At 40.1% G+C, this 27,685-nt stretch overlaps 1 protein-coding gene across 9 annotated transcripts in view; it reads right to left on the bottom strand.

The window, feature by feature from the left end:
- The window catches only part of LOC147348281 (uncharacterized), a 434,645-nt gene that overhangs the window by 172,897 nt on the left and 234,063 nt on the right, over nucleotides 1–27,685 (bottom strand). For 5 of the 9 annotated variants that reach the window (XM_086366965.1, XM_086366966.1, XM_086366962.1 and 2 more), the window contains exon 3: nucleotides 25,714–25,778. The exons of the other annotated variants lie outside the window; for them this stretch is intronic. In XM_086366965.1, the coding sequence (XP_086223091.1) occupies nucleotides 25,714–25,778 (65 nt within the window). The remainder of the gene's footprint in view (nucleotides 1–25,713; nucleotides 25,779–27,685) is intronic. 9 annotated transcript variants of the gene reach the window in all.

The following is a 27,685-nucleotide window of genomic DNA, read 5'->3' as shown; positions in this document are numbered from 1 at the left end:
ACATCTCTCCTTCTAGTCAAACTGTACAAGTATGACACTGTCTTTCCTCTGAGGATTTCTAAGGAGTGTCTGGGGGTGAGTCTGAGAATTGTAGGAGTGTTCATTAACAAAAGAGGTCCTTCTTGATTGCTGTCCTATAGATAGCACGAAAACCCTATGTACATTCATCTGTACATGGAGCTCCCACTGGGCTACTGCTTTGTCACCATTACTGCATAGTGTGACCCTTGAAAGAAAGAGGTCCAGGAATGTGGAACAGAATTAAATCATTGAAGAAAAGCCTTCAGTTATCAGGGCACATCCCATAGTTGGCCCAGCAGCAGTCTCACTGGTCTTACAAATGGGGAAATGAAGCCCTTCTCTCTCTTAGTTACATTTATCATATCCTGTTCTGTGCAACCTATAAAAGTGCCAGTCCCTTCTATTGTAATCACTTTCTATTCCCTAACCTTGTAACCAAACTCTATTTTCTTCATAGTGCTTATGACTACTTGAAATCATTTATGATTTATCTCCTCTTTCTCTAGGACCTAAGCTTAAGTGCAGGGACAGCTGTATATCTGGCACCTAGAACATGTTGGGTGCATAGAAGGTACTTAATAAGCTTTGTTGAATGAATGAATGAGTGAGAGGGTCATTTTACAGTGTTATGTGGTGTTATGTTGCTATGCTGGTTCCTAATAACATATACAATTCTATACTACACAACTTTACACAACTCTTTTGCTATATGGATACTTGTTCATTTGGATAAGGAGGAATTTTTCACTTCAGCCACATAGGATATTTGGAACTCATTTTCTTCCATGAAAACATGACCCTGGCTTTGAAGTCAATTAGTAAGCAAGTCTATCTCATCCCTTTTGGTGAATTCTCCTCTAGGCTCTCCAGCTTCCTCTGATCTATCCTAGTTCAGCAGAAATACTGTGTAATGTAGAACAGCGGAAGGTAAGGGGTATCACCACCATTTGTCATAAAATTCACTTTGGTCCCTAAGTCAGAGATGACTACTGGTCTACCAAACTCATCAAGCTGTCTTTCTGCGCAAACAGGTGCTCCATTTCTCATGCCCCTGTGCAGGTAAGTGTGGTCACAAGGCTGAGGCCTGCCCAATGTAACATGGGTGAAAGTCAAGTCTATGGAAAGCTCCCCTCTCTCCTCCTCTGTCTGCTAGACTCAGACCTACCAAGGGCTACAGGGGAAGGTGGACCCATAAGACAGAAAGAGCCTGGGTCTCTGATGGAGCCCCCGCTGAAAGCTAATCTTTATGTGAGTGAGAAATAAAATTATGGAGTCGAGCCACTGAGGTTTATCTGAACAGGTAGTTAGGCAGGTAGTCAGATACCCTAAATAGTATGTTCCTACACAAATTTGTCCTCTAGCCCTTAAATATTCTATAAGCTTTGCAGAATAGGAGACAAGAGGAGTGCCGGCCTTTTTCCAACCACACTTGCCTTACATCTGCTAACTCCAAAGGGCCACCCTGAGTTCTCCCCAAGAAAAGAAAGTGTGACTGGATGTTTCCACTACAAAGCTTCTGGCAAAGATGACATGGATTTTTTTTTTTTTTTTTAAGTTTCATCAAGCTAGGACCTCATAGCAGATGAATTAATGTACAAACTTTTAGTGATGGAAACACATGCTGTGGGGTAAAACTATATGATACAGTGAAAAGCATCTTTGGACCAAGAGAGATACTATCTATTTCTAGCCCGTATGGTTCTGTCCTATCCAGCTGTGAGTGGCTTGGACCCCTCTCCCGCTCTTTCTAGGCTTCATGGGGGTACTGAAAGGATCAAGCAAGACAAAGTACATTAAAATAGGTTCAGGTTTTATCAAGCACAATGGGAGAGGTAATTTGATTTAACAAACCTTTATCAGGATTTGTTTGAGGGGGTTGGATTAAACGGGACAAAACGTAGCCTCTGCCCTCTAGTATCTTCCAACCTACTGGAGGAAATAGATCACTGAATAACAACCAAGCCCTAAAGGACCAACTGATAGTAAACAATCAGCAATGTGGTCTGGGTGTGTAAAAGAGATTCATCTTGAGAATGAGAAAGGCTCCAATTGTGTTCCTAATGTTCTTAAGAATAATGGCAAAATTTCTTAACATGACTTACAAGGTCATGTATGATTTGTGCTCTTCCCACCACTTCTTTGGCTGTTACTCTTGGCACTCTATAAACAATATGCTATGCTTCAGCAATAACCACCTATTTTGAATTTTTAAACTTCCCATATTTTCTCCTCTAAGTCTTTGGACCCTCCTTTATCATCTCTCCTATTACAAAATGTGTTACATATCTTCTATGCTCATGAGTCATCTCCTCCAGGAAGTCTCCCTTGTCTGCCTTAGTCCAGGTTAGATACTCATTGTATCATTTAGCATACTACTGGCTATAAGTAACAGATAATGAAATACAATGGCATTATCTCATAACTGGATATCACATATCTGGATATAAACAGATCAAAGACTAGTTCTGTGCTACGATAATGTTGAAAACTGAATACAACTTTTCTGTAATTCTCTTAGCTTTTGCCTGATGGATACTGCTGCAGCTCCAAATTGTGGCCTCTCACAAAACAACCAAGAGCACAAAGGGAATCAGACACCTGTTTAAGATGATCTTACTCTTCAAAGAAAATCCTTCCCAGAAGTCTTTGGCTTTCCCTAAAATCTCCCTGGGCAGAAGGGGCCTATAAATACATACCATAGTTGGAATGGAGGCTGCATTTTCAGGGAAAGAGTCTCCTCAAGCATGGAAGAATGCAAAGGGTATGATTATTGGGTAAGCCGTTGACAGCACCTCCCTCTGGACTTTCACAATCACTAGTTTCCCCAAGGTCTGTCATTATATTGTATGTGATTACTTACTTGACTATCTACTAGCCTATTATCTTTGTTAGAGAAGGACAGTTTTATTGAATGAATGAAATAAGAAACACAGAATTATTATTACTGGTACTTATAATAACAAAACAACAAATTGAAATCACTTCAGCCTATGAATAGCTAGTTTTGCAACTCTTTAGTGACCAGTGGCTCCATAGTGAAATCCTAACAGGTTAAGACCTCAACCTTAAGGGCTATAAGTTTATGAAAAAACAAAACCGAAATAAAGCACAATTCCTGAGTCTCTACCAGGTGGTAAGATGAGGCGGGGACAGTACTTGAGACCTAGTGGGAACAGAGAGACCTGAAACGACCTGGTAGAGGCCAAATAGGAGTATATATCATTTTGGATTCTACTGGATGTAAGAAACAGAAAACCCAAGTTAGTTTACACAATAAAGAACATTTATTCTCACAGCAAGACGTCTCAAAGCAAGGCAGTTCCAGGGTTAATTCTGCTTCATTACCCATAGCCTGCTTTTCCCTATAGTTGCAAGATGGCCACCATAGCTCCAAAGCCACCAGAAGAACGCATTTTCCCCTCTGCCTCTTTTTCAGGGAAAAGATACTTTCACCAGAAGCTTCCCAACAGCCTTTTATTTTTCATTAGGCAGCACTGGGTTACATGCTCATCTATAAACCATTCACTGGTATGGCCAAAGAGATGACCATGATCAAATGAAATCAATAAAGACTTATCTTTGTTAAATATAGACACTGCAACATGATTATGAGCTCTTCTTCAAACAAAAAAGGAAAAACTGGAGTGGCTGCTGGACATGCAACCAATGCTATCTATTACAAATGACTTCCTTACTTTCAAGACATGGAAGCAACCTAAATGTCCATTGATAGAGGAATGGATAAAGATGTGGTACATATATACAGAGGACTGTTACTTAGCTATTAAAAAGAAAGAAAGAATGCCATTTGCAGCAGCATGGATGGACCCAGAGATTGTCATACTGGGTGAAATAAGTCAGACAGAGAAGGAGAGATACCATATGACATCCCTTATATGTAAAATCTAAGAAGAAATGATACAAATGAACTTACTTACAAAAGACAAAGAGACTCACAGACTTAGAGAATAAACTTATGGTTGCCGGGAGGAAGGATGGGGGTAAGGGCTATTAGTTACAGAGTCTGGGATGGACACATACACACCACTATATTTAAAATGGGTAACCAACAAGGACCTACTGTATAGCACATGGAACTCTGTTCAATGTTATGTGGCAGCCTGGATGGGAGGGGAGTTGACGGGAGAATGGATACAGGTACATGAATGGCTGATTGCCTTTGCTAGTCACCTGAAATTATCACAGCATTGTTAATCATCTATACTCTGATACGAAATAAAAAGTTAAAAAAATGGCTACCTTGCAAATTCCAACTTTGGAAATGAGTAAGTCTTACAAGGCTGAATCTCACATCATACCCGGCACTATAAAACCCCTCACATGAAAGAACAGCCTGGATCACAATGTGTGTCCATTGGTTTCTTCTGCTGCAGTCTCACAGAGAGGTTCATATCATTACTTTAGAACTAGGACATCAATACAGAGTAATTTATTACATTCACTTCCTCTCAGTTACTTCTTTGCAGAAGGGGTTGTTTAGTTATTTCTAAACACTGGGAGTTATGTGCCCTGAACTATTCTAGAAAAGTAAGACAGTGGTACTCACTCTCTGCTCCTCTGGTTTAAGTCAGAGCCCTAACTTCCTGCTTCACAGGAATCTAAACAGCATTTCTGGGCTTCCTTGGTGGTCCACTGGTTAAGAATCCACCTTGCAATGCAGGGGACAAGGGATCAGTGCCTGGTCCAGGAAGATCCCATATGCTGCATGGCAACTAAGCCCATGCACCACAACCACTGAGCCCATGCACAGCAAGTACTGAAGCTGACACACCCTAGAGACTGTGCTCCACAAGAGAAGCCACCAGAAGCCTGCGCACTCCGACTACGGAGCAGCCCTGCTCACCATAACTAGAGAAAACCAACATGCAGCAACAAATAGCCAGCACAGTCAAAAACAAAAATTAAGAAAAAAAGCCAGCATCTCCATTTTTATCTCATTGCTCAGAGGAAGACTTCCTTGTTCCAGATTAGGAACTTGCTTTGATTGGTTCCAAACTATGAGGTGACACCTTCATTAAAAGTTTTTAAATTGAGAGGTGTTTTCTCACTTTCAGAATCTGAAACTGGCCTGCTAGTGTTGTTTATCTTCCATTACTGAGGCATGGCTCAGCTTATGCCAGGATATACTTCTAAGCCAGAACTTTACACGTGAATGGATTCTTCTGCCTGGTCATCTGGGTCCTTTTGTTAGATGTTTTGAGATTCCAAGTTAGAAGTCAGCAAATTACAGCTTACAGGCCAAATCTGGCTCATTTCTGGTTTTTGTAAATAAAGCTTTATTGGCACATGGCCATACTCGTTCAATTATGAATTATTTATGCCCGCTTTTGAGTTACAGAGACAGAACTGAGCAGTTGTGATAGAGACTCTTTGGCCTCAAAATATTTGCTATCAGGCCCTTTATAAAAAAGTTTGCTGCCCTTTGTCTAAGGGAGAAAGAGCAAATGAGAAGTAAAAAGTCTATCAGCAAGATGAATGGCCAAATGCATATAAATACTGAACAAAAGGTGCAAAGAAATTAGAATGGATTCAGATGGTTTGGAACTGGCCACAGGGGGTCACGTCAGGCCTCGATGGGACTCTGTCCAGCCCCAGATATATATGGGCACTTCCCAGGGAGCTGAAGCAGTGCCACATCTCCCTGGGAAGAAGCACTGCCCTTTACGAGTATTTGTGTTCCCAAATGTGAAACCTGGAGGTGGTTTTCTAAACCATCCAGTTTAACGGCTCCAGGCAGGGGTGTTTTGCAATCTGACACACACATCCATCAGAACTGTTCCCTTGGAGCCTCTGCACTGGCTGTAAAACACTCAGGCACAGACAGACCTCCTTGGTTTTCAAACAGGAGCCCAAGAAAGACCACAGCAGAAACCTATTTATACAGTTCAGGTTTTCTTAGTAACATAAGGCAGACGTCAGACAAGACTTGGTCACTAACTAAGAATTGGTTTCTCTATTAATAAAACCTATGGCAGACAGAGCTAGCTGCTTAGGGTTCTGGTTTCTTACTTTTCCTTAAAGTAGAATCAAGAAATAAAATGAAGCCATCGAAGATAAGAATTAGGAAGCACGCTTATTTTAGACATCACGTTAAGTATGTGATGTATATACTGCCTCCCTTAATCTTTACTATGATATTGTGAGAAGGGCATAATTACTATGCTATCTCCTTTTTAAAGATGTAGAAGGTGTGGTCTGGCATGGTGTTTCCCAAACCTGGAAAGGTTAAAACACAGATCCCTGGTCTCTGTCCCTAGAGATTTCTATTCCATCAGCATGGGGTGGGGCCCTCAGACTTTGCATTTCTAAGGAGTCCCCAGATGCTGCTGAGGCTGCTGGCCAGGACTGCTCTGTGATGACACTGGCCAAGCATTTAAGTGAACAACCAAATCTCATGATCACCATGGCAGGGCCAGTTCTCAAACTCAGATGTGAATGTCATTTTTTACTCAGTCTTTTAATCATTTCTGGTAAACCACCTCCCAAGAGCTCCAAGAGAAGCCAGTGAAAGATATCCAAACATACACTCAGAAAATCTCATCAAGAATTTAATGGATGCTATCTCCCAAATGCCTGAAGTCTCTCTCATTGGGTCTTGCATTTTGGGTCATTTAGGGAAGGGATGTTTGCATACCACATAGCCACACAGCCATGCAAATAATCTGTCACAATCCTTTGGCCTAGGAGAGTGGATCCCTCAAAATTAATCAGTTCTAAGAAGTCTTATCCAAATGACCTCACCTCCATGCCTTTTTAATATACTTTCAGGGCTTCAGAAAGAGGTTACCGCCACTGCAATAGTCTCAGTGCTATACATCATACCCTGGCTTCCCACACAGAATGGAAATTGCTTAAAGAGATTAGCTTCTCCTGTCCTGATATCCTAATGTTATATTGCACCTGAGTATACAATATTCAAGGTCCAGTACCATGGAGAGTTTCTGGATAGTATGACACAGTGTTGAGAATAGCTTTGCCTTCAGTTTTTTGGTTTGCAGAGAGTCATTGCTCCCCACTATGTGACTGCTCAAATTGCTAAATTGTCTCTTTCCCTATCAATAAAATGGAGATTAAAATAGTCCTGTAAAGTTAGACATATTGAATGTGACGTATTCAACTGTGGCATGTGGATAGACATAAAAAATGCTACTTATACATTATTATATACATAAAAATGTGGACTCAGTCATGTCCAACTCTTTGTGACCCCCTGGACTGTAACCCACCAGGCTCCTCTGTTCGTTGGATTCTTCAGGTGAGAATACTGAAGTGGATTGCATTTCCTACACCAGGGGATCTTACAGACCCAGGAATTGAACCTGCAATGTCTCCTGCCTTGGTAGGCAGATTCTTTACCACTGAGCCATCCAGGAAGCCCATACATAACAATATCACATAAGTATATTCTTATATAGTTACAATTATGATATAACTTACAATTATATATTAATATTAACCTATACTTTATTAACATTATTAATCATATTACTTATTATAAAATATCAATAAACCTATAGGAATTATATATAATGCATACTATATAATATACAATTATATATATTTATGTAATTCTAAATTATTATTTAAAGCTCTAGAGAATGGGTTAACTCAATGCATCTTTTAATTTTGTATTTTAGCAGAAGAATGGATGCATTAGTCAATGTATGTAGTGAAAAAGGTTCCACGCCCATTAGTGCTTTTTCGTATAATCAGATCATTTTCCTTCTAGAACGAGCTCTTTTTCACTCTTTGCCTCTCCTATCTTCAAGCCTCTCTCTGCTTGCTATGTACGAGACCTTCTTAGACCATGGCTATGCCCTTGTCACCCTTCAGGGCAACATTAACTTTTGGACAAATTGTACAAATCCTCTTTTCTACTTTTTGCTGTGTACAGTCTTATTCCTCTAGTCAGAACAGACTCTTCTTGAGATCAATTATTCATGTCTGACTTGTTTTGTACCTGCCACGTGGCTTGATAAATACTTGAACTATGTAAGTGTGGAGAAATACAATCAATTTAAATGTATTCTTTGAAAAGAAGCAGAGTCCAAATGGTGACGCAAAACATGCTAAGTCCCTGCAGAATAATCACTAGTCTTATTTTACAAAATAACATTGCATTCAAACCAGTGCAAGTACAAAGTGTGTTTAGGCTGTATAACTCCAAACAGGTTAGAAAGAGAAATAATGAGGCCATTCTTTTCGCCTGTCCACAGCAGCAACACAATTAGGCACATGCTGGAGACGGGTGGCATAAACATTTCTTAATGCAGATCATAAACACTTCTTAATGCATTTCTTAATGCAGGGTCTGTAATCCTAAACTCACCTCTCCTTTAACAAAGTTATTCTGTTTTGATGTTGGCCTAGATTAAAATGTCCCATGAATTTAGCAGCTACACTATGGTTCTGGTAGCAATGGATGTTATGGACAAGATCTAGAAGGCACAATGAATTTTAAAACTACCTTTCAACAAGGTTTTGCATTTTCAGCCTAATGCATGATTCTCCAGTTACAGACTTTTCAACTAACTTGGAAAAGTCATGTTGAGAGAGAAGACTGAACACATGGTGGGTGGCAGTGATGACAGGCCACGTGGTGACATCACTGATTCACCTGAATCTGAGTCTGACTCATCTTGACTTCTTTACTAATAGTCACAGGAGAAGAAGTTCCCCTCTGTGTGACAGTGACAAGCAGGGTGGTGTTTCTCAAACTTTAATGCACACATGAATCACAAAGGGATACAGTTCACATGTCAATTCTGATTCAGCAAGTCTCAGGGGCCCCGTGACTCTGCATTTCTAACATCTGACCTTATGCTACTTTGAACAGCAAGTAGGTAGAAGATGGTGGATAACTTAATGAATGGCTGCACAGACCAACCAGCCTGGGTGTGAGAGTGACACACGTGCACCATTCCAGAGGGAATGGAAACAAGGACCTTCTAGAAATGAAGATCAGAGAAGGCTCAGCTGACTTTATAACAAGCATTCTACTCAGGGTCTCTTGTCAGAAACGTCAGATTAACCAACCCAAAGAACACACTTCCCTTTCTAAATCTGTAAAGCAATAACTCCTGAAAAGTTGCTAGTTAAAAGGATGGAAAATGAGTGACTGCACGTAATCATGGGTTCTAGAGACAGGGAGTCCAAGTCTGATTCCCAGCTCTGCCACTCATTCATTAGCTGTGACTTTGGGAAAGTCACCTTCTCTTGCTAAACCTCAGGTTCCACAGTTGGAAAGTGGGGCTAATACTTATAGGATTGTTGCAAAGATCAAAGGAAAAACACATGTAAGAGCACTTCATGCTATGCATGGCCCATACTAGCTACTACCTTGCAGCTTTTATTTTTTAAGTAGGAAATTAGCTAGCCAAGAATCATGGAGAAATTGCTCAGTAAGCTTTGAGATGTTTCTAGGGAAAAGAAAGTGAAAGAGAGAAGAGGAGGAGCACAAGGAGACACAATCACAGTTCTCAAGAAAGTTCCAAAATATATGTGGAAAGGCAAATGCATACGCATGTGGAATGATTTAATATTTCCACAGTTACAGGCCAGGAAGCATCGCAAGTAGAGTTATACAGAACACACAAGCCATTTGGAGAAAGCATATGTTTTAAATGATATCACTTGAGACAGGAAAACTGGAGTCCCTAGACAAAGCCAGGGCTGTAAAACCTTTTGAAAAATGTTTCACATCTTTAGTAAGATATTGACAAGAGCTGCTGTCATATGTAAACTATTTTTTAGAAACACCTGGCAGGACTAATTTGGAGGATTGATTTTTTTTTCACATGAATTTATTAACACACAATAGAATACAAGGTGTGTCTGAGATGCAAGCCTGGTCAGAGGTTAGATCACTAAAGATAAATGACAGTAACTCTCATATTATTTCTTGTTATGGCTTGGATGAGCCACCATTCGCAAATAACCCAAAGAAATTCCTGTAAAGCTCATGATAATCGGAAGGCTCTCTGTTTTGATATGTGTGTGTGCTCACTCACTCAGTGTGTTGGACTCTTTGTGGCCCCATGGACTGTAGCCCGCCAGGCTTCTCTGCCTGTGGGATTCTCCAGGCACGAATCCTGGAGTGGGTTGCCATTCCCTTCTCCAGAGGATCTTCCTGACCCATAGATTGAACCCATGTCTCTTGAGTTTCCTCTATTGGCAGGCAGATTCTTTACCACTGAGTCACCTGGGAAGCCCTAAGACATTCATATCTGTTAATTTTGTCCCTCTGACATTATAAATTCAATAATATCTTGTTTTGATATTTTTCTCTTAAAGGCAACTCTACAAAAGAAAAATAAGAAAAGCTTCTTATTTTCTCCATTATTTATTTTGTGATTAAACTTGACCATCTTCCTGGTTACACAGGCCAGTCTGCTTTCTGAAACAGAGACAGACTCAAGGATTTTGAGGAAGATGGAAATGGAAGTCTTCAGGGAATGAGCCTGGCCAACTGATGATTCTGATGGCTGTAACTCAGTCTGTAGGTACACATGATCATTCTTCCTTGGAGAAAGTAGCATTAGAAGAAATCACACTTCCAGTTGACTCTCAATTTGATTCCATCTACTAGTTGGGAACATTCAACTCTATTTCAAGTAAACTTTTCAGATTAGTGGTTTAAAGTCACTGGTTTAGTTTTCTTAAGGAAAATGCTAATTTCCTCTTAAAAATACTTTCACTACCTCTTCTCTCTCTTTCTGTTTATGGTCCTATCCCTAGTTTCTCTCTAGTCTTTCTTCATTTGGCAATTGCCTAAAGCTTCAATAGGCACCACCAACTTAGTTAAGTTCAACCAACACGTACTGGCTGGGTAGTGAACTGGCACAGATGACCTTGAGGTCCCTGTGCTCAAAGAACTGATTAAAAAAAAACAAACAGATACAAAAGTAGGTCGTTTCAAAACAATATACAACTCCAAGTTAGAGTTACACCCAGGAAGTGATGGGTGGCATGGAGGTGGGCATCTGTCTTTAGAAGGATGAAGTTTAGTGGAAGAGATGCCATCTGAACTTAATCCTGAACTCTGAGGTTAGGGTCACACCTTATTTATCTCTGCCTGGCAGGTGGAAGGGGGATTAATAAATGTTTGATGAGTGAAAAATTTGCTTTTGTGGCTGAGCCTCCATAAACTTCCAATAATGAGGCAACTTACCACAATTTGCTATGCTCTTTATTACTCTCTCTTTGGTCAAAATTTTATCATTCAACTATGTAAATAAACTATATGAATAATCAAATGAATGTAATTCACTGTATTTCCCTAAGCTCAGTGTCACAGTGTTTTACATCAAATAGAAAAATAAAAACAATTTAATATTTACAGGTCTGAAAAAAAAATCTCTTGATATACATGGGAACAATAGTTTTTTGTGACTCAAAGCTCCCACTGTCAAAGCTTTGAGCCACTGACACTGACTCAAAGCTTCACTGTCCAAAGACTGTTTCCTATATTGCTGGCCTGTGTGGATGCTGCATAAATTCTCATAAATCCTATTTACTTAATCCCCATAAGAATCCTAAAATCAGGGGATACTATCATTGCCATCTTATGGATAGAGAACTTGAAGCTGAGAAGAATTGAGTAACTCACCTAAATCTGTACAGCTAGAAAGAGATGGAGCTGGCATTTGAGCTAAGAGGCCATGCTCTAACAGGCTACCCTGTGTTACTCCATTTCTGTAGGTCAGCAGTTTGCTTTCTACATGTTTGTGGGGAGCACTGCATGCTTTTGATTTATTTTTCCACCAGCATTTGCTCTAATCAGAGACAGGACCCATGAAAGAAGAGGTGTTTTTCTTCCTGGACTTGCAGGGTATGTAGGAATGCTCTTCCTAATAGCTCGGGTATGTTTCTATGTGCCCAGCTTGATGCTCTTTTCCCAACACAAACTCTCAGTTTCTGTCTACTTCTGTCTCTACCCAAACTTTCCTAGAGGACAACCCAGTGCAAGAGTGCATCACAAACTTGATGTAAGAGTACACGTAGAAAGACCTTGGACACCTGGAGTTATCTTATTTCTAATCTATTAAGAGGCCTGAGAATCAGTGTGGTGGAGGAGACAGAGTGAATGCAGTTCAGGCCTCTGTCTTCATTAACAGCAAATTGTTTAATCTTCACAGTCTCCATAATTTGTAACCTTTCAAAGCAAATGATGTATTTTCATTGCTGTACCCTCTAGCACACTGCAGAGAGCTCAGAAACGGCTGACCTGCAGCTCAGAGTTCCAAGTCAGTGCTGTTCACTAGAACTTTCTGCAGAGATGGAAATGTTCATTATTTGTGCTGTCAGAGGTGATTACTGAGCACTTGAAAATTGGCTAGAGGGACTAAGAAGCTGATTTTTAAATTTTATTTAATTTTAATTGATTTAAATTTAAGTGAAGAATTGACGCTTTTGAATCGTGGTGTTGGAGAAGACTCTTGAGAGTCTTTTGGATTGCAAGGAAATCCAACCAGTCAATCCTAAAGGAAATCAGTCTGGAATATTCATTGGAAGGACTGAGGCTGAAGTTCCAATACTTTGGTCAACCTGATGCAAACAGCTGACTCATTAGAAAAGACCCTGATGCTGGGAAAGATCGAAAGCAAAAGGAGAAGTGGGCGGAAGATGAAGAGATGGTTAGATAGCATTCCTGACTCAATGGACATGAATCTGAGCAAACTCCGGGAGACAGTGAAGGACAGGGGAGCCTGATATGCTGCAGTCCATGAGGTCACAAAGAGTCAGACATGATTTAGCGACTAAATAATAAAGCCACAAAGGTCTAGTGGCTATGTAGTGGATGGCACCTTGCTTGACTATAAAGTCAGGAAAATAATTCACAATCTGTTTCTCTTATAGGGCCATGGTAAGGAATAAATGAAATGATGGAACTATAAGGCAGTATCATGTGATGAAATCAGATAACCTGGTTTAAATATTAATACCAGCTCCAGCCCTGGCTATCTTGACTTTTGGTAAGTCTAATCAACCTCCTCGAGTATCAGTTCCCTCATCTCAAAAGTGGGTTTAGTAATAACTATCTTTTATACAATGGTCAAGTGGATTAAATAAGATAATAGACATAAATTGCTCAGCACATTGCTTGGCACACAGTAAACCCTCAACAAATGGTAAGTTTTGTTTTGCTTGTTTTGAAATTGAGAGTACTCTGGAAAGCACAGAATTCTACGTATGGGGGGCAAGATATGATTATTAGCAGGAAATGACATGGTCCATAACGGCTCCCCTGAGCTGAGCCTTCTCTGGAGGGGACATGGCTGTGCTGGACTCTTCCCCTTTCACAGCCTTTGTGGTCATATACCAGATAGCTCATGAATATATGATGCTTCAGATGTATCCCTGAAAGATTTCTCAGCTCCTGGAACTAGCCTGGGCTCCCCTGGGTGACAGGATACTGTCCCTGTCCTGCGTTGGGGGCTGGGATGAGGTCAGCTTCGTAGGTCTCCTGCCTCCCGGCACTGATAGTTCTCCTTGGAGACTCTGCAGCTGAAACAGGCTTTGTCTGGACAAGCAGCGGCTGGTCTGGCTAGCATAGCAGCAAACATCCTTGATTGTTTCTCTCCATGTTGGCTGCTAATCCCCTTTTCTGTTTATCCCCTCAGGAGCCCAGGCTCTAGGCATGGGCTCTAGACCCTGGGGCTTGGGGAGAGAAAAAGCAGATGTTCCCAGGACTGTCATTGCCATGGGCACCGGCCATGTTTGCAGTAGTGTTATTGATACGGTCCTGAGATGGCACGAGCTTCAGGCTGTCAAGGACAGCCCCCTGGCTCTAGTTACTGAAGCTGTCACCAGCACTTTATAGTTCCCTGCCGGCTGCCAGCCTGGGAGAATTCAAATCGCTGGAAAGAAGCACCTCTTTCCTTCCAGCCTGGTGCCAGAGCAAGAGAGCGTTTTTGCAGTGTCTGGGAATCTATCCCAATTCTCACGGCTTTATGGTCCCAGCCTTACCCTGAGACCATGGTATAGATCTGTTCTACAGGAGGGAAGAGGAGGGAAAGAGGCCTTGGGTTGCTCTTTGGCAAATGCTTGATGAGGGAGAAGCAATAGCAAGTGCTGATAGTTGGGAAGAGAGCCTGGAAGCCAGTCATTTTGCACCTTATCATACACTGACTTGTTTGTTTATTGGCCACCTTTGCCAACAGAATGTAAGCGCCATGAGGGCAGGGATTTTTGTCTACTTTGTCCATCACTCTATCCCTGACTCTATCCCTGAATCATGGCACATTGACACTCTTGAATGAGTATATGCTGAGTGAATGAATGGCTGGCTCCTTATTGCTGAATCTTTTTTTCTTAAAATTGAAGTATGTAAGTCAGACAGAGAAAGACAAATATCATATACTACTTATACATGGAACCTTAAAAAATGACACCAATGAATTTATTTATAAAACAGAAACAGACTCATAGACTTAGAAAACAAATTTATGATTATCAAAGGAGAAAGGAGGAGGGAGGGATAGATAAATGAGGATAAAGGAGGGAGGGAGGGATAAATGAGGATGTTGGGATTAACATATATACACTATTGTACACAAAATAATCAACAAGTATATCAAAAGGGACTATACTCAATACTCTAATAATCTATGTGGGAAAGAATCTGTAAAAGAATAGACATATGTATATGTATAACAACCACTTTGCTGTCCATATGAAAGTAGCAGTGTTATAAATCAGCTATACTCCAATATAGAGTAAAAATTTAAAAACTGAAGTACAGTTGATTTACTATGTTTTAGGTATACAGCAAAGAGATTCAGTTTTTTATATATATACATGTATATGTATACATATATATATATGTATTTCACATTCTTTTCCATTATAGGTTATTGCAAGGTACTAAATATAGCTCACTATGTAATACAATAAGTCCCTGTTGTACATCTATTTTATATATAATAGTGTGTATCTGTTGATCTCAAGTTCCTAATTTATCTCTCCTCTATCTTTCCCCTTTGGTAACCTTAAGTTTGTTTTCTATATCTGTGAGTCTATTTCTAATGTATCTTATAAACTGAACATATAACCAGAAGCCCCTGACTACAAATCTACCTGTAAAAGAATCAGAACACATTAAATCACTGACTGAATGATGTACCATAACTTTCCTCCTTTGTTCCTTGTTCTGTCCTCCTTTTTCCTCCTTCACTTGTTCACTTTTTCATTCATCTAACATCCAGTGAACACATGGATAGCCTGATAAACTCAACCAGTGACTTTGCTCAACGAGTGTATTTGAAAAAAAAACAGGACCTCTCTACTGTGTAAAAGATGAAGGTTTATTGGTGCTTGGGAAATTTGTTGAAAGATGGGATTAAAACTAGAGATACAAGTTGAACTAGGTGGTTTATAGCCATGTTCTGAAGATTTCCCAAGGGATGAAAATGTCAGAAGGGAAAAGATAGTCTTACTCTGATATTTTTATAGTAGGAATATTTACTGTACTAAGTCACAGATTCAAAAACACCCAATACAAATCTATTCTATTCAAAAGACAAATTAATTCTTCTTGAATAGGAAGAATATGATGTCAGCTGGTAACATAAGTAGTTCAGGGTCTGGGGTGACCAAAATAGAGTCTATTGGTCCAAAACAGGAGTCAGCAAACTGTGGCCCACGGCCTAAGTCTGGCCCACAACCTGTTTTTACAAATACATTTTATTGGAAGGCAGTCATGCTCATCCGTTTACAAATTATCTCTGGTTGCATTCATGACAGCACAGTTGAACACTTTTGATAGTGACCGTATGGCCTGCAAAGCTGAGAACATTTACTTACTATCTGGCTCTTCACAGAAAAAGTTTCCTGATCTCTGGTCTAAAGGAAAGATGCTCTGATGCCCAATGAGAGCCTCTAAAGGAAAACACTCCTCACGCTGAGCCAAGTTCATGGATGTTTATACACCTGCTCTCCCTATCAACAAAAAGTAGCCAACAGTTCATCCCATAACGTCATCAACCCCCAATATGTAACTGCTTTCTGTAACTCTTGCTGCAATATGGCCACGAAGTTAATGATCCGACATCACTTTCCATAAACTAAATTGTTGACAGATAAAAGTATCCTCCCTTCAGGCTTCCTACTGCACTACCCTTTCACGCTCCCAAGGCAGGGTTGTACAATACAACCACACTGCCTCAAGTGTACTCTGAGGTTTTGACTTGGCATTCAGCCGCCTTAAAACTGAGTATTTCTTCACCTGTGCTTGCTTTGTGCTTATAGGTCTCCGAATGCCCATAACCGTGATGAAACTTGTCCTTTTTCTGCCTTCGCATTTCACATGCAGGTTGTTTATGATGTGGAGTTACATAATTCTTGGTTTCCCAATAAAGAAATCAGCAGGCGGTGTGCCTTTATTGTTTTTAAAGTTACCTCCCTGTGTAAAAATTTGGAGCCAGGTGTCCCTCACTGAGTTCATCAGACCCAAGTGTCCAGACCTCCTAGACCTTCCTTAAAACCCAGCCTTGACTTTTAAAAATTTTAAATAAATATTTTCAAAGAAGGGCTGAAGCTTTTGGCCATTCTCTCTACTTTACTGCAATGCAGAAACTGAAAAACGGGATCCTCCTTCACTGTTCTGGTGATAAAGCTTTGCTTGGAAAGAAAATAATTTAAAAAGCAGGTTTCAGATACTCATTTAATAAAATCCTCCCAATCTAATACAGTTCTTTTCACCCTTCTACAAATGAGAAGATGGACACTCAGAGAGTTCCAATAACTTATCCCAAGGACACACAACTATTGAGATACACAGGCAGGATTCAAACCCATGCTCTTTCCATTCTGCTGTTCTTCTTCCCAACAAAAGTGCAGGAATGAGGACCACAGAGCTCTCGGTGATTACTATCTAGAGACAGAGTTGACATCCTGTGCTCAGAAGTTTAGAGGATTCTATTATAAGTGGAAGCTGGCTTTCCTGATCTTAAACATTGTGCAAAGAACAATTACTTTGGGTGTCATTTCAAATGGAAATAGAGTTGGTGAGCATTTGGAATTTTGTGTGAGAACAGAGAGGAACAAATAAATTTCGTTTTCACTGGAGAACCATGTATAGGAAGAAGCCAAATGTGGATGACAAGGTGTGATCAAAGTTAGCTTTAAGTTATGGAGAGTTGGTTAAAAGGTAATGGATCTCATCACTTTGCCAACAAAGGTCCCTATAGTGAAAGCTATGGTTTTTTCCAGTAGTCATGTACAGATGTAAGAGTTAAACCATAAAGAAGGCTGAGTGCCAAAGAATTGATGCTTTTGAATTGTGATGCTGGAGAAGACTCTTGAGAGTTCCTTAGACAGCAAGGATATCAAACCAGTCCATCCTAAAGGAAATCAATCCTGAATATCCATTGGAAAGACTGATGCTGAAGCTTAAGCTCCAAGATTTTGGCCACCTGATGCAAAGAGACAACTTACTGGAAAAGACGCTAATGCTGGGAAAGATTGAGGGCAGGAGGAAAAGGGGGCAACAGAGGATGAGATGGCTGGATGGCGTAACTGACTCAATGGACATGAGTTTGAGCAAACTCTGGGAGATCGTGAAAGACAGGGAAGCCTGCCTTGCTGTAGTCCATGAGGTTGCAAAGAATCGGACACAACTTAGTGCCTGAACAACAACAACAATGGATCTCACCCAAAACTGGGTGCTGCTGCTGCTGCTGCTAAGTCACTTCAGTCGTGTCCGACTCTGTGTGACCCCATAGACGGCAGCCCACCAGGCTCCTCCATCATGGGATTTTCCAGGCAAGAATACTGGAGTGGGTTGCCATTGCCTTCTCCCAAACTGGGTGCTACCTGCTTTATAATCTAAAGCCTCCTACCCTTTGGCTCTCTTGCCTTTTTCTTTTTCATCTCTTTGCTTCTCCCATCCATTCACACTGCTGACTAAAGGCCAAGTTTTAAGTGAGATCTGGAAGATAAAAGGACAATATGACATATATCCTGCTCTCCAGAATCTTAAGTTTAAGGCTTTCATATTCAAATATTCTCCCCATTTTTCCACCTGTGGGGACAGAGAATGCAGGGGATACCACTGAAATACAACCCAAGGTATTTCTAGCGTCCCAAAGACGATGGCATATACCTCAAATTTTGCCCCTACACTTTGAAGTTCTGTCCTAGGAACTGCCCACTAGACATCTCCTTCTGCCTTGCCATTACCCTTTCTTATCTTCTCAGCCCTTAAAACCATGACTCCAAGTTCAGTTTCTTTTGATCCCAGGGATACAGTCTAAGGGAAAGGTGGGGAACAATCGACTTACTTTAGCTTCTCAAGCAAACCAAAGGCAAGGAGAATACACGTAAATAAAATATTGCTGTAGTCAAACTTATCCTCTCTCCCTTCAAATGCTGCTGCTGCTGCTGCTGCTAAGTCGCTTCAGTTGTGTCTGACTCTGTGCGACCCCATAGACGGCAGCCCACCAGGCTCCTCTGTCCATGGGATTCTCCAGGCAAGAACACTGGAGTGGGTTGCCATTTCTCCTCTAATGCATGAAAGTGAAAAGTCAAAGTGAAGTTGCTCAGTCGTGTCCGACTCCTAGTGACCCCATGGACTGCAGCCTACCAGGCTCCCCCTTCAAATGACTCTTTCATTTAGGAATTGCAAAGAAATGGGGCTCGATGGAGATGACATCACAAACATCCAGTTTCGTTCTAGTAATAACTCAGAATATTTCATTAATCCATAAAAGCTTTAAATTTTGTTAGTTTTTTTTTAAATCACACCCATAGAATGTATAGCACCAATACTGAATCCTAATGTAAATTATGAACTTTGAGTGATAAGGATGTGTCAGTGTAGGTTCATCAAGTGTAACAAATGGACCCTCCGGTGGGGGATGTAGACAGCGGGAGAAGCTGCATGTGATGGGCTGTGAATCCAAAACTTAAAAGTAAAGTCTATTTTTAAAACAATGATATATATTCATAATCTCACTGGGAAAACTTGTCAAAACTGTAGAAAAGTACAAAGAAGCAGGCAGAAATCACCTAGCATCATTCTGTCCCTAATGTCAGATGAGTAGGGTGAATGACTTAGTGACCATCTCTCAAAAGCTCTTCTCTGGCCATACCTGTATGTGCACAGATTTCCATAAATAGAGATGCATGTGTATGCATGTGTGGATGTGAATGTACATATATGTGGGTTTCACCTGGCCTGTTTTTGTCTCAATTAATACTGATTTTCTTAATTTTTAATAGCTGCATGGTGTTGCTGATATGAAATGTGTCATAATTTACCTAGCCAGTCTCTTCTTTGATAATTATTTTGGATTTTTTTTTTTGCTTACATAAATAATGATGCAGTGAACATTCCTGAATGCACATCCTTTGCCTGTTATGATCTTTTTCGAATGCATGTATCTTTCCAGTCCATACCATATCTTGGGGGAGGTTATGAGTTATATACACTTCACCCACACTGTTTGGATAGTTCTTTATACAAAGTAAACTTCTAGATGGAGAACACTGAAGAATTCTAGGTATAACCTTTCTGTTAGAAAGAAAGAGGAAGAAGGTTTGACTATGAAAACACAGACATGATCGGTGCCTGTAGCTCAGAGCTTCACACATGGTATAGGGCCAGTAAGTAACAGCTGCTAATAGGATCATAGTTGTTTCTTTGGTTTTGGTCCAGTTTCTCTGCTGAAAAAGATCTGAGCATGGCACATGGGGGCCTGAACCACAGAAGATGAACTGTATTTTATTCCCTACAAGTTTCTGACTCTGGCTGTAATCACGTGTGAATTTCAGAAACCAATGTTCAAGCCAAGAATGCAGTTCATACAACCACCCTGTTCACTCAGTGAGCAGCAACATGGAGCCCCATACTCAACGATGGGCATAATAATGGTCAGATGTCCTTTCTCTTATGTAATAAAGAAGCGAGTACAACTTTTCTGGGGTTTTTATATATCATTATATGTGTTCTGACTTTCCTATTCAAAGGAAACAATAGGAAGGCATGTTGGACTTTTATAAACATTATTCCCTGATTCCAAGATAGTCTTAGAGCTATCAGTCTTAAAGCTCAAGGTCAGCCCCAGATTGGTCCCAGAGATTTCAACAAAAGCCTCTTAGTACTGTCTGCTTTATCCTCTTCAATTATGACACAGTTGTAAAAAAAAAAAAAATCCCCCAAACAAACAAACACCTAACACCAAACTGCTTCTGCCTACATCTGCCACACTTTTTATAAGACAGTGTGTGGCTCCTGGCTGTGCTGATTTTGAACATCACTTTCAGGAAAATTTTTTGCTATAGGTCAAGGCTCAGATTTACAGCTCTGTTTTTTGCTCTGAGGTGAGATGGAAGCAAAATCAATGAGGTTAGCTTTGGGGCCACTAGAAGTAAGTAACATGAGCCAATTATCAGTGACCTGAGATCTGTGAAGTAGGGAAAAAAGGTCCAATGAAAAGAGGGAAATCAAGAAGGCACTCTATCTCTCATTACTGTCTATGACAGAATTCATTTAAAAATAAGTAATCATGTTTTATTGGCACTAGAGAAAGAATGGTGGTGATGGTTTCGTCACTAAGTCATGTTGGACCCTTGTGTGGGTCTCCTGCACGCAGTTAGTTTCTTTACTGACTGAGCTACCAGAGAATCCCAGAGAAAGAGAAAACAGCCTTAAATATGATAGTGGAAATTTTGAAATATCCAAACAGTTTTGTTCCTTGACCCCTGATTAAAAGCAGTCCACGGTCATGGGACCTCTACCACCTCCTTTGTGAATGGAGGGAGATTTTCTAGATCAAAATCTTGTGTCATCTCAAAGAAATTTAAATAAAAATAATTAGCATGACTAGCATTTATTGAGCACCTATTGAATGCCTGGCACTGTACAAGGTCCTCGGCACATGAGTCACTCAATAGTCCCCGAGACCTTACTGTGTGCCAGACATCATTCCAGGGGCTAAGGACACAGCAGTGAACAAGATACCCAAAGTGTCTGCTTTCCTAAAGCTTCTATTCTAGTAAGAGGAGATAATCAACAAGTTCTTAAACAAAACAAACAACAGAATCAATGCTATGCACAGAATTAAAATCCAGTAATGTGACAGAACCACTGTGTAGTCAGGAAAGGCCCCATGAAGGAGGTAGATTTAAACTGAAACTTCAATGAAAAGAAGATTCATCTCAATGAAGGTGAGGGGGCAGAATTTAAACCTCAAGAAAGCTCTAGCAACTCTATTGCAAAGAGGAAGAAAATGAAGCTCAGAGAGGCTATGCAACTTCCCTATGGTAGGGCTGGGATTCAGTTATTGCTCCCTTGTCTGTAAAGCTGCACTGTGAAGCCCCACTGTGAAGCTTCAGTAGGGGAATAGGAATATCAACCTGAATTGTGTCTATAGAAATATGTAATCCCAAGTTCCCAAGAGCTACTCTTAAACATTAGTCATACTCCATCCATTTATCAGAAGAGTTATTTTACCAAATAGGTAGCATTTATGCCTGCAGTTGTTTTAACAGTTATATGAGTCTAAGAATTCTTGGGGAACTTGCTAAATGGCAGACTCCTGGGTCCCACTTCTAGGCAGCCATTGAGTCAGCAGAGTCAGGGTGAGGCCTGGGAAACTGTTTATTTTTAACATGCATCTTGGTTCAACTTTAAGAATGCATAGAGTGCTTTTCAACTAGGAGTGATTTTTTGTTGTTGTTTTCATGGGACATTTTGCAATAGAATGAGGAAATGTTGGTTGTGACAGCTGGGGTGTGTGTGTGTGTGTGCAAGCACATGTGTGTCTCTCACAGGGATCTAGTAAGTAGAGGCCAGGTGTGTGTGTGTGTGTATGTGTGTGTGTGTGTGTGTGTGTGTGTGTGTGTGTGTGTATGTGAGTGACAGGGATCTTAGAAAGTAGAGGCCAGGGATGCTGCTCAACATTTTACAGCACAGAGGCCAGCCTCGGCAATGAACTTTCTGGCTCTAAATGTCAATAGTGCTGAGGTTGAGAAACCCTGCCTTGGGATTAACATCTCTTCTTCATCAATCTCCTTTTCTACTCACCTCAAAGAAAACTCCTTAGAACCCTCTTTAGAACTTCCATAGCTCCTCTCATGTTAAAAACGATCTTTCTTGTTGGGTCCTCTGCATGGTAGAAGAAAACTTAGGCCAGGATCCCTGCTTCATTCATTTTTGAGTCTGGCCTCATCCTCACTCACTCCATGAATGTTTATGCCATTTCAAGCAAAATTCATTTACAATACCCTTGGGACTGACCACAAAATGGTTCTGTGAGTGATAACCACAACTAGTGTTTACAGAAAGAAGGAAGACTCAGGGGCGTAATTTCCAGTCTAAACATCTAATACAAATCTTTCAGGTTTCATTTAAGAAAATGGCTATGTATTATTATTATTATTTTTTTTAACATTCGCCAAATATCACAGTTGCTTCCGGACCTGCCTGGGGCTGTGCAGGTGAGTCAGCCATGTGAACACGACGACCACCCATGGTGCTCCACCATCACACGAACAACCTCATTGGCTGTGTCCGCTGTAGTGTCTGGCTACCAGTTGGCAGCTCTGAGCAAACTAACTCAGTCCCTAAGCCAACTCTGAATTCCAGGAAATTAAAATCCAGCAAATAACTCTGTACAGATCTGAGAGGAAACTGAGCAAGGTAACAGTGCCCTCTAAAAATAGCCAGGCAATTACCTTTGAAGATCTTTCAAAAAGATTCACTTAACTGCACAGACTGAAGCAGCAAAGGGCTTATTTGTTTGTTGACAGAAGCTGTCCCTATGTAGTCAGCAGACTTTGGAATGTTGGATACCCAATCAATATTTGGATGCCATGGAGTTACTATGCTACTCAGCTGACCAGACTTAAAAACAAGAGACCAAGAGACTACCTTTGGTGAGGTTTATTTGGCCACATTTTTCTACTCAATTGATCATGTTAGTTTTCCTCACTTTGCTTCTTATTCCAACTTTAGTACTTGGCATGAATATTGTGGTGAAATGCATTCATTGCTCTTTCACTTTACGTGTTGGAGCAATCTATCAGCGCCATCAATTGTGTAAAGACTCCTTTTAAAGGTATTCTACCTCCAGCAAGTTGGTGAATACAGAAATGATTATATCACAGATTGGTTATGAAGTTCAACCAATTTAGCAATTTTCCTCTTGTGGTTAATTATCCACAGAATGTTTGCTCTTTTTCTTCTTCGTCTTTTAATTTTCAGTCTTGGCAATCTGAGCGAAAGTGACTGGAAGTTATGAAAAGTATGAAAATGTGTCTGTTTCAAATAGTTGGCTGAGTTCTTCATCAGCTGGAGGCCCAGCACAGGTGTGAATATTTGTTTATAATCCAAACACAGCAAAGTAAACAGTTCCATTTTGCACCTTTTTTCCTCCATACAATGATATGAATATTTCCTTTGTGATGGTCAGTGACTTTGTTTAACTTGAAAGAAAGCCTGAATGGAAAGGAAGGGCCGAGAGACTCGTAACTGTTTGTACAAGGGCCTGAAGTGACTGACGGCTCAACTAATCTGGGCGTAGAGCCCTGACATTTTGTCAGCTCCCCTGAGGAGTCAGACGTGCTGTCCACGACACACCTGTCAAGTGCTGATAGAAAAACAACTCTGTCACACAGAGCCTTCAAGGCTACATATGTGACCCTTAACCCTGGAACCCCTTCTGGAGTTTTCCACTGGGTACCAAAAGCTTTTCAGTATTTCCAGCTGGACACCTCCGTGAGCTGTAATGGCAGCTCAGCATTCTAGCACTGGTGGTCATTGTTGAGGGAATTCCCCTCTCCCCGGTGTTTTTCTCTCCTGCATGGGAAGGCCCAGTTCTGAAATCTCTTTGGTAGCAAAAGAGAAGAGCTGCTCTCATCATCTAAAACTCAATCTTTGCCTCCCAGTTGAACCCGTGTGTCTTCCTGAAAGTGGGATATCTTTGAGGCCACTTAAATTCCTGTCTTCATCTCCAAGGTCTGAAACCCTTGAATGAGCCTACAAGACAATAAACTTTTCCATGCCATGGTGTTCAGTGTCTTCCAAGGGCTTGGTCTGGTTTCCCTTCTTGCACAAGAGACAACAACAAACAGGAAGAAACACAGACGCCCCTGACGCCAGGGGTTGATGTTAAACAAACGAAGTACTGAATTTAAGACAATTTGCAACTCTTTGCTACTGTCCTGATAGCCACCAGTAAAGATTATGGGAAAAGAAAAAGAAAAGATGAAAAAAATGGGAAAAGACCCAATATAGGAGCTATATCCAGGAGAACTGAATTCATAACTGAAGCAATAAATACCCTACAAGTGCACAGATGCATCTTCATTCAGCATAACAAGAAAATAAGACAGTTGACTGAGTCTATTCAGAATAATAATCAGTTTCAAGGAGGAAAACAAAACCACCTTCAAACTACATCAGTTGAATTCCAAGAGAGATCTTGGAATCCTTGGGTTGGTTACAGCTTTTCTTCACATAAACTAAAACGGCCTTGGACAGACCAAACAAGCACATCAGCAACAGGCTAGTTTAAGCCAGAATATTTCCGCAGCTTCTTTCAGGGATGGTTCCTTTTTTCTCCGGTTTCCCAGATTGTCAGACTAAAGGACCCAAGCATTTGATGAGCACATTAAAGCTCACACTCATAGTTCCTGTATAGAAATTTCCACCGAAATGAGACAAAAATAACTAAATGAAAGGAAAACCATGGACTGGATCTTTAGACAGTATTAACATCATTTCCCTCATTTTATAGATGAAGAAACTGAGATCCAAAGAAGTGAAGTGCCTGTGCCCCCAGGTTACTAAACTAGTAAATGACAAACTCTCAATGAAAACATCAATTTCCTTCATTTCTTTAAAGCCCTGGGCACCGCTTATTTCTAAAGCTGAATGTACACATTACTGTAGCTTATAGATACAAATTATTTTATAATGTGTGATTATTTAGAAACAAACAAGTGGCTCATAATAATTACAGTTCAGGGAAAAATAAACTCTAAAAAATTATTATTCTCGGGAATTTTTTTGGATGCCATTCATGATAATGTCTCCTTAGGATAGGAATATTAATTCAGCTAGCCTCAGTGCCTGAAGCAGCTGAAGTCACTGTTTAATCAAACACCTGGAATGTCATATTTTTCAGACAGTCTTTTTCCAGGACAACTCTGTCTACAATAAGCTTTGTGACCTATCCAGCTTCCTTGGAAAGTAAGGTTAGCTCCCCCACCCTCTCTGATGGAGCCCAGTCTTAATCTTAAGGCATTTCCCTCAAATTTTCTTTAATTTTTTTTTTAAATTTTATATTGAAGCATAGTTGATTAACAATGTTGTGTTAGTTTCAGGTATACAGCAAAGTGATTCAGGTATACATATATATTTACCGATTTTTTTTCAAATTGTTTCCAATTAATTTACTACAGAATAGTGAGCTGAGTTTCCTGTACTATATAGTAGGTTCTTTTGGCAATCTATTTTAAATACAGCAGTGTGTACATGTCAATCCCAAACTCCCAGTCCATCTCATTTCCTTTTAAAAGACTTGTGTACCATCAGTTTAAGGTAGCTCAGTTTCCTCAGTTGCCAAAGCCCTAGACAGTTCAGCCTAGTTCTTGTCACCCTGTCCAGGGATCTGCTTAGGCCAAAAGTCAGCACAACTCTCTTGTAACAGAGCAGTGGTCTCCTACCTTGTTATTCAAAGACTCGAGTCTCGAGATCTGGGAAACTGCAAAGGAGTGGGAAGGATTGTGCTCTGGAAGGAAGGAATGAGAGAAATGTGCAAGGTCAAAGAAAATTTTCTGTAGATCTGTTGGTTTCTGAATACTTTTTCTGAGATCACATAGTTTATCTTGAGAAAAGCTGTTAAAATGTTGACTGCAAAGGATGGTGCACAATCTCACTGCTCCCTACACCTGCAGCACAGGCATCACTTGGGAATCTGTTAGGAATGCAGTATCTTGGGCTGCAGATCCACTGAATTACAGTATGAATTTCAACAAGATCCCCAGGCAATTCAGGTGCACAGTAAAGTTTGTGAAGAGCCCTGTGGTGAAGAGATCCATACAAGTCCCTCTTCATTTTTATCTCCTTTATTTCTGGCATTCAGAGTCACTGGCTAAGAGGTAAGCCTTTTCCAAACATTTCTTTTTTTTCTCCACCTGCACCTGGCTCATTCTTCACCACCTCTTTAAGATTCCTTGTCCTGCATGTCCCTCGCCAATTCTCTTCAACTTGAATCCTTAGAATACTCTTTGTTTGACATAATATATCACTTTATATTAGTTTTTTTTTTTTCCTAGAAATCTCTCACCTCTTAGAAGTCTTCTTTTCAAGTATAGGTCACTCACTCATCCTTCCTTTTTTTTTTTTTTCTGATGGCTCTCTTTGATTCCTTTATTTTTTTAAATATAAATTTATTAATTTTAATTGGAGGCTAATTACTTTACAATATTGTAGTGGTTTTGCCATACATTGACATCATCCTTCCTTTCTATAACCTATGACAAAAAGATTTCCCCTAACTTATCACGGATGCTTCTAGATCACATTCATTCTAAAACTTTTCTTTTGAGAATTTTTAAAATATGGCTTAGAGAAGCTTGATAAATTTGTCTGGGTTAACACATGTATACCTGTGGCGGATTCATTTTGATAGTTGGCAAAACTAATACAATTATGTAAAGTTTAAAAATAAAATAAAATTAAAAAAAATTAAGAAGATGGGTCAATCAAAGATAGCAAAAGCAAACAAAAAAACAGAAGTTTTCAGTGCATATATCACTCAGGATTAGTGTCTAGAATATATGATGAAATGCTATATATTAGTAAAAAGGTAAATCATACAATATAAAGAAAATGGGAACAAGATACATTGAGGCAATCCACAGACCAGGAAACATGAACATCACAGCAAACATGAGGAGATGCTGAACTCCACTTCTAATTAGGGAAATACATGCCAGAACCTTAGTAAGTACCATTTCACACTCAATTAAGAAGTTAGACAATACCAAGTGGGGATGATAATCTGAAGTAATGGAAACTTAGACTCCTGGATGGAGTATAAATGTTTATGACCACATCTGAGAACAATTTGGCAGTATCCAAGTCCGTTAAAAAAGCCCTTTCTCTAGGGCTCAACAGCTTCATTGCTAGGTGAGCCTAGAGCAACTCTCACCCAGAGGCACAACAAGGTATGTGTAAACTGGGGCAAGATTGGAAATGACTAAGTTGGGAAACAACTTAATGTTCACCAAAGACAATGAGAAATGAATTTTATATCCATATAGTGAAAAACTATGCAGTAGTTACATGTGAATGAACCTGAAGTAGGTATACGTACATGTGGGTGTATATGTGTATGAGTGTACATATATATATATACTTATATATATATCTCAACTTGAGTGAATCTCACAATTCAATGTTGAATGAATAAAAGGAAATTATAGAAAAATGTACAGTATCATCTCTGTAAAAGTTTAAAACATGGAAGTCAAAGCTGTAAGGATACATGTAAATTTAGCAAAAACACAAATGATAGGCAATGATAAGACCTATTTAATAGTAGTTACTTTGGTAGGGGCAGGAGTGGGGATGAATCTATGAGGATTTACCTACGAGGCTACAATGGTGTTGGTATACAGCTTTATTTCTTAA

The sequence above is a fragment of the Bos grunniens genome, chromosome 22, assembly GCF_055505025.1.
Source record: "Bos grunniens cultivar Pamir isolate PY7600 chromosome 22, Bosgru_T2T1.0, whole genome shotgun sequence".
Taxonomy (NCBI): Eukaryota; Metazoa; Chordata; class Mammalia; order Artiodactyla; family Bovidae; genus Bos; species Bos grunniens.
Note: the sequence above shows the minus strand (reverse complement) of the source record. Positions and strands in the feature narration are given on the sequence as shown.